Genomic DNA, 8,215 nt, shown 5'->3' on the forward strand with positions numbered 1-8,215 from the left:
CGGCCGTGGCCACTCACCAGGACGAGGAAGACGCAGGCGGGCTCAGGCGAGGGCGGGAAGGCGGCGAGTCTCATGGTCGAGCGGTCACCCGGCAGGCGCGGGGATGCAGCTCGATCTCCGCGGCGGCTCCTCACTTCCCCCGTCTCCAGGAAGCAGCCGGAGCAGCGCCACCGCGGTCCCAGCCGCCAGCCCGCCCGCCCAGCCACACACTTCCGGGGCCTGCGCGGTGCCCGCCGGGAACGGTAGTCCACCCACTCCCGCTTCCCGGCATGCCCCGCGCCCGGCGGCCTGACAGCGGCCCTCCCACGATGCACCGCGCGGGTTTCCTGAGGCGGAGCCGCTGCGGGAGGAGGAGGGGACGCTTGTGGTGAGTAGCGGGTCCGCGGAGCGAGCTGGGGGTGCCGAGCCCAGGGCGGCGGGCGGACGAACGTAGGAGGACTGTGAGGCGTCGCCGCCTCGCTGCCTGGGAGGGGAGGCCCCGCGCTTGGGGGCCCGCTCTACTGGCGGCTGTCGTGGCTGCCTTATGGAGCGCGGGGAAGGGGCCCCTGCCCGGGGCTCGCGCCGGGCCCACGAGCTGGCACGTGCGGGCGGCAGGCGGGCAATACGATAGCGTCCAGCAGGGCGTGCTCCCCACGGTAATTGTCGCTGATATGTCCTCCATAGGAGGTCTATATTGAGCAGATTCTTTTTGGTATTGGGTGGTGGAACCAGAGCGTGCTCCATCCACTCCGTGCATTGACCTGGTATTGCAGTGCTTCCAGGACCGGTGCAAAAAAACAGAAAAAAAAAAAAAAAGCTTGCTGGGCCCCGGCTGTGGGCGACAGGCGGGCAATACGGAGCCGGGTGTGTAGGCGCTTGCAAACCCGAAGGACCTGGCGTGGAGCCGCGCGAGCTGCGGACGAGACTGCTGCGGGAGTCCGAGCGCCTTGGGTTTGCGCTGTCGGCTTGTTTGCTTTTCTTTGCCTCCAAACCTTCCCAGGGCCTCATGCGGATCCCTTCTAAACCAATGAATTCCTATGGGGAAAAAATTGGGAAATTTAACCCACAAAAGGAAAAGGGATCTTAGGGTGGCAGCTTCTCTTAAATAGCAGAGCTGGTATATATTTAGACAAGCTTTTGAATGCAAAGCGCTCTTCATCAGGTTTGGGCAGTAAAAGAAGAATGCTTTGCATATGAAATGTTGTCTATCTAGCCATACTGACTGCACAGGCCTATTTGATGTGCGATGAGGTTGTGGGCTTTGGCCCATCATGAAAGACTATAAGCTTCTTGGCATAGCAAAAAAGAAAACAGAAATGGGATTGAGGTCACAGGTTAATAACAAGGGATCTGGAAAGGAACAAAGACCAGAGCGCACTGGCCAGCAAGTACCCTGAATGAGTCAAGGAAGCCTGGGAGGAGTGACAGGAAGACAGTTCTACACTTGCCTATGTTCCCCCTCCAGCCAGACCCTCCTTCCTGGTCTTATAGTTGGTCAGCTGGACCAGAGCCATGAGGAGGTTGACCAGGAGGTCCCAGGGCTTAGTGGGGCCATAGACTGGACCTGACTATGCAGTGGTGCAGTAAGATACCACCTAAAGAAATCCTTGCCTCTTACATAATTTTGGGGCTGTTGCAGCTACAAGGTCACTTATGGTATCAAGTTTACCACAGACAATGGGTAAAAGTTACATTTTTAAGCTTGGATCCTGCCAAACCATGTGTATATGTTTAGATGAATGCAGCAATTTAGTTACGTTTTTAATGTGTGCATTTGCGTAAACCTATAAATTTTGCATTATATTTATCTATGCATTCATACTGTTTCTGCTGTGAAGGTACTTATGCATTCAGTGTACTAGGAGAGCTGGTCATCTATCCCCCATCCCTCCTACAAATTAATTTAAAAGGAACTAGAAGAAGGAATTTTCATAGATTGTAAGGCTGGACGGGATCTTGGAAGATCATCGGGCCCAGCCCTCTGCACCAAGCAGGAAAGATCACAAGGGTCAGGGAACCCCAGCAAGATGACTGTCTCGTCTCCTCTTGAGATTTCCAGGGTAGGCAATTGTACCACCTCTGCAGGGAGCTGTTATCTGGAGCCAGAAGTGTTTTGTGCTCCAAAAATAATCTGGGGAGAGATGTGGAAGAAGAAACATGTGGTGGTGATACAATTTTTTTTAAAGCTTATTTTTAACATTTAGAAATGCAGGTCTTGACTAGTCTAGATCTCTGACTGGAGGACTAATGAAATGGTGACCTTGGAACCAATAACATGAAAGCTGATCAACTGAGTGGTACGAAGATTTTTAATCAGTCTGTTTGAAATTCATATTTGTATTTTATGAACACCTGCTTATTAACTTAACAACTAAATATTTTTGGAGAATGAACATGGGAAAGGGAAATCTCCCTGAATCCAGCACTACTACTCTTCCAAGCAGGTGTCAGAGCTTAGGCTTCCCTAAGACCACCTAGGGTGAATTCAGCAAAATCAGCATTCTTGCTTTTTCTAACATATAAACAAGTAAGGAAAAGCAAAGCCGGTCACAAAACTAGAGTTTTAAATTCTTAGTACTCAATTTTAATTATGTTCTTCTGTGGCTGAGAATTAAGAAAACAGAATTTAATTCTTGATTCTGTCATAAACTTAGACCTTGGGAAAAACACTTAGGGCATAGCTATCTTAAGTCTGTACAAATTGTGTCACTGATTTAGAGACTTAAATACGCCTTTCTTGAGGTATCCAGTATGAGAATTTGTATATTAAAGATAATACCTGTAACTAATTCATATGTAAAATGTCTTGATGCCTTTCAGTGAATCGTACTATATATATGCAAAAAAGTATATCAACTAAAATGCAGCCTTGTCATTGTTTGGTCTTAAACGTCAGCATGCGTATATCTAGACAACACTAAAGACTGACATTGCTCTAATCTATGTAGTAATCTCTTAGCACCATGGAAGAATTGGAGAGGCCTATTAAAGATTGCCCAGGAGTTGCCTCCAGGGGATCACTTGGGAAAGAGATAAGACTGAGGCCTGGATCAGGGGGAGATTCTATTAGCTGGAACTGTAACTAGAGGTGGGAGACTGTTGTGAATCTTGCCCTGTATGTCAGGGGGTAGCCCCTAGCCAATTGCCCCAGGCTTTACTGGTCCCTCTCCCCTTTATTAAACCCCCTTTTGAAAGGGTAGCCATGGACATCATATGCCCCTTGCATAAAAGTAGCTCAGGATATCAGTACATTTTGGTGCTATTGGATTATGCACCACAGTATCCTATAGCAGTTCCCCTAAGAGCTGTAACTGCCGCAGAGGTAGCACAGGAGTTCTTGAAGTGAGTGGCATTAACTTAACTTATGTGAGTGGGTCTGCCTCAAGAAATATTAACAGACTAAGGGACTAATTTTGTCCTGTGTATTCGAGGAGGTACGTGGGATGCTGGAAGTGAAACACCTAAGGACCTCCATATACCACCCACAAACAGATGGGCTGGTAGAATGATTTAATCAGACTCTGAAAAGCATGATAAGGAGATAAGTGACAGAAGTGCCCCAATGTTGGGAAAAGATGCTGGCCAGCCCTCTTGCTGTTTGCGGTAAGGGAAGCTCCCCAGTCCTCAGTGGGTTTTTGTCCATTTGAACTGTTGTATGGATGCCAACCTAGGAGGGTACTGGATTTAATTAAAGGAGGATAGGAAGCGTAGCTTCACAGGGCCAGAAATCCAGTACTATATGTGCTACAGCTCAGGGAAAGGCTAGGATAAATGGGAAAGCAGGCTTGTGCAGTTGCAGGAAACACAAACTTGGCAAGAGACGCAATATAATAAAAAGGCCTGGGAATGGAGGTTTGGAGTGGGGGATAGAGTCTTAGTCCTACTACCTGATCAGGAGTCAAAATAGTTCGTAGGGTGGCAAGGACCCAGTGAAATCCTACATCAGTAGACTTACAAGACGTGCCAACCAGGTAGACAAAAATCAAGCAGCTCTACCACATAAACCTACTGAAACCATGGAAGGTAAGGGAAGCTTTATAGGTTGCTCTGTACCCTAAAGTACTGGAATTAGGACCAGAGGATCGGGTAAAGACTGCTTTTGCCAACCCGCGGAGGCTCTGAATGAAGGCTGTTCAGGCCGAAGGGGGCTGAGACTACCTTTCAATAACTAATGCATCAGATATTATGACCGTATTAGGATTATGCAGCTGCATATATAGGTGACATGATCATCTTTACAGCCAATTGGGAAGAACATCTCGGAACTTTCCAAGTGGTGCTGCAGCGACTTCGGGTCGGACTTGTAGCCAATTCCAGGAAGTGTGTGACTGGGAAGCAGGAAATGTGCTACCAGGGAGTCCAGGTTGGGAAAGGGCAGATATTCCCCCTCGTTGACTGTGTTGAGGCCTTGGACACCTACCAACGGTTCAGAACCAAGAAGCAGGTGAGGGCGTTTTTGGGCTTAGTGAATTATTACCGTAAGTTAATGGCTTTTCAGAACTCATGGCACCACTAACTGAACGCATATGAGCAAGAGCCCCCATGGACGTAAGGTGAGTGCCAGAAGCTGAGAAAACTTTTTAAGTGGTGAAGAGAGCCCTTTGCCTTCCCCTGTATGCACCTGCCTTCTCGAAACCATTCATAGTGCAGACCGATCTGTTGGATGGGGCTGTGGACATGGTGTTGACCCAAAAGGAGGGTGACAAAGAAAGAGAGACCAGTGATTTCATGAGCCTTATGTCATAATCAAAGAAGAATACCTGGCAATCAAGTGGGTGATAGAAATGTTAAAACACTACCTGTTAGGGCAGTGTCTTACAGTGGTAATGGACCGTGCCCCCCACTTCAATGGATACAGCAGATGAAGACAGAGAATGCCAGACTCGCAAGCTGGTATTTAAGCTTGCAGCCATACTGCTTTGATGTTGAACCACTTGGGGAGAAAAAATGTGAATGCAGATTTTGTTTTAAGAAAGTACAAAGATTTACATTGAACACCTGCCCACCTCATCAGTGGAAAAGAGCAAGGGGGATATGTAACAGGACCCATATCCTGTTACTGAACACAAGAGGAGAGGGAGAGACAGAGGGGTAGGGTTCAGAGTGGTTCAAACGAGGGAGGGTGAGGAGAGCCAGGCTTGGAAGTGAGGTCTGGTTGCTATAAGAAAGCAGATAGTGTCAGGATGGCCCATAAATTAGGTGATAAGTGAGTTAACAAGTGATCTGAGGTGAGCTGTGGAGAGAAGGGAAGGATGCCTGGATACTTAAGCCCTGACCTGAAGACTTGAAGGAGGAGAAGGGGGAAGAGTATCTGTGTGGGATGAGAAGCAATGTCCACTGAGAAAGAAGGGAGATGCTGCAGTGTGGGGCACGAAAAGCTGAATCACTGCAACTCAGATGTGGAGCACCAGAGAGAGGCTGCCTGGCAGGGTGAGGCAACCTATTGGTGAATCGTAGCCAGAACTGTGGACCTGAGTTAGGGGGTGCAGCCAGACAGAAAAAGGGAGTGAAGGCTGGAGAGGCCAAGAACTTCACAAAGTTTATGGAGGCCAAAGAAGAGGGTGAAGACAACAGGAAAGTTAGAGGCATTTCTCCATGAGCCCTGAGGGGGACGATATACCCAGCAAGAGGCTACCCCACCTCTGAAACCAGCCTCTCAAACTTACAACTTAAAAAGACCAAGACATTGCAGGTGAGGTAGGAGGCACGGCAGGGGCCAGGGATTGTGAGCAGGTGACTCGGATGGGCAAAGGACTGCTGAGAACACTCAGTGTGTTACCTGTCTCAGTCACTCACCTGTTGTGGGTCTTCTCCACACAGCCTAAGCTTGCTTCCCTGCTGTCAGCTGGATGGAGTAGAATGTCCTGTATGGGACCCTTAAAGATCAGCCGTTGTAGTCCATAATGGTGACATGTAGGCTTACCTGTTCTCCTGGTGTGGAGGAGGAACAGGTGACCTTATGTGGCATCCTCTAATGCCTGGCCCTTAAGGGTGTTTTGCAGTGTTATCTGCTCCATACAATAGTGCCATATTATTCCAAGTATAGGTTGACCTGGTGTATAAGTTTACTAATTTTTATGGCTCTTCTTGAGGTGGGGAAATGGTCAATTTGTAAACAGAGTAAGGCTGTAATTGTTTCAAGTTGCTGGGTGTACCTTTTGGGCTGTGGTAACTTGAATAAAAATATACTGTATCTCTCTATTCTTGCACTATAAAGAAGATATAAGAATTCCCTAGAGCTAAGTAAGGAGGCAGAGGATACCTGGGGGGGAAAAAATCTTGTTCCTTGAAGATTCTTAACAAAAAGAACAAACTTTTAAGGAAAAATGTCAACAGGAATTTCAATGCCAGTTGACGTTATTCCTCATTAGTGGAAGAACTTTTTTAGTGTGCCAACAATAGAACCTTGAGGCGGGGGGACACATGACGATGACTATTTTTCCTGGAGTTTTAGATACATTAGGAGTAATTGGTATGTGTGCCTTAAGAGTGTGCTGGTAGCAGTGTATGCTCATGCTCTGGTTTATCCCCATGAAAGTCTGCCTGGGATTATCTATATTCTGTCTTTGAACCCTTGTCCACAGGTTGGTCCATATCATATGCGATATGAGGATATGAAGTTTGGTTTCCCAGCTTTGTGCAGAGTGGAGCATTTCTAAATATTGTCTGTTGGTGTATTATGGGACAGCTTGTCTTTGTTTCATGGTCCCAAGAGCAGGAGTGAACTATAATCCGTCATTATATGAAGCTGGTCCAGTTCTGCCGACTCCTTACAATAGGCTACTAATATGGATTGGCAAAGTCACGTCTTTTAAATGAGCCATTTTTCATTTCTGGTCAAGTGTCTTTTCTGTGGAATCGGCCTTCCAAAAGGTGCTTAGTGGATATGCATGGTGGATAAAAATCAACATTTAAAAAAAAAATTAAAAATCAGATTTTTTTCTTTAAATCAGATTTTTTCTTTAATCAGATTTTTATTTTTTGTTAAGATGCTTTTAAAAAACTAAACACACATAAAGAGTTTTAATTTAAGATACGTTAAAGCTCAAAGATGTCGTCATGCAATAGGGATTATAACTTCTAATTATATACTATATGAGACAATATATTTATGTAACCTTTTTAAAAGTTTTATAAATAGGTCACAACAGGCTATATTAGGGAATCAATCTTACAGGGTTCCCAGAAGCTCCTCTATAGGTTAGTAAAGATTAAATAAAACCACTTTACGCAGTGGGACTCAGTGCTCAGTCTAGAAGATCCCATTAACCATCCCTGTGATGCTTAGTTTCAGTTCTCAAAGTGTGGTTTTGGGTCTCTAGAGATAATAGGCAGCCAACGTTCTTTGGGCAGATATGGTATCTTTTATTAGACCAACTGAATAGTTGGAAAAATTGTTCTTTGCAAGCTTTTGGGTACAAACGCCCTTCTTCAGAAATAGGTAGGAGATGGTTGTCTCCAGAGATAACAACATCCTTGTTAACAGCAGTGTATAGAGATGAGAGATAACAGACCTGATTACCTACCCACCAGCCCTCTTGTCTCTCAGCAAATTTGTGTACACACAGTCAAGCCCTTCCCTTTCTCTAAAAGTGCAAAGTTTCAAGAAGTTAAATTAACAGAGGATATCAAACAACAAGAATGTACTTTTTGTAGAAAACAGTGATTAAATCAAGGCTTCCTGACCAGTGATTTAAATCAATTTGATTTAAATTAAATGCACCTTGTTGATATAGGAACCTTTTTTTGAAGCATGGAAGGGACTGCTGCAGCTTTTATGTGTATGCTGGTACTTCTAAAGTAAAAGAACTATTACACTGTACTAAGATTCCCATGTCTGCAAGACAACATGGCTCTGGAATTTCTTCATGAGCAAGTACATGTGCTTAGAATTTGAAAAGTTCGCTCTAACACTTCAGCCCCAGAGAACTCATTTGAGGGAGCATGTCTGTACAAAAATGTATTGCTATGGGCCCCTAGCAGTGTAACTCTAGCTTGGTGCTGGCAAGTTGACTCTTGAATAATTGGTGGTAGAGGTTTGCAGTGCAATTCACAAAGTGGTGCCTGAAATAGTAGTAAGGAGGGATTTGCCTGCCTTTACAAGAAAGCAATTAGAAGGAATACTGCAACCTTGCTTTATGGGGTAGGTAACAGGACAGGTTCATTGACACTGATATAGTTTCATAGTTTCATAGTTTGTAGGGTCGGAAGGGACCTGAGCAGATCATCTAGTCCG

At 45.8% G+C, this 8,215-nt stretch overlaps 2 protein-coding genes across 2 annotated transcripts in view; one reads left to right on the forward strand and one right to left on the reverse strand.

Annotated features, from left to right (window-relative positions):
- ERP44 (endoplasmic reticulum protein 44) overlaps nucleotides 1–203 on the reverse strand; it is a 108,353-nt gene extending 108,150 nt beyond the window's left edge. The window contains exon 1 of the mRNA XM_019539903.1: nucleotides 18–203. Within this exon, the coding sequence (XP_019395448.1) occupies nucleotides 18–74 (57 nt within the window). The 5' untranslated portion in view covers nucleotides 75–203. The remainder of the gene's footprint in view (nucleotides 1–17) is intronic.
- Nucleotides 204–314: 111 nt separating this feature from the next.
- The window catches only part of INVS (inversin), a 220,282-nt gene continuing 212,381 nt past the window's right edge, over nucleotides 315–8,215 (forward strand). Inside the window, exon 1 of the mRNA XM_019539887.1 lies at nucleotides 315–367. The gene's annotated coding sequence lies outside the window, so the exon portion shown is untranslated. The remainder of the gene's footprint in view (nucleotides 368–8,215) is intronic.

Source organism: Crocodylus porosus, unplaced genomic scaffold (assembly GCF_001723895.1).
Source record: "Crocodylus porosus isolate Cpor-Errol unplaced genomic scaffold, CroPor_comp1, whole genome shotgun sequence".
In the NCBI taxonomy this organism is placed as follows: Eukaryota; Metazoa; Chordata; order Crocodylia; family Crocodylidae; genus Crocodylus; species Crocodylus porosus.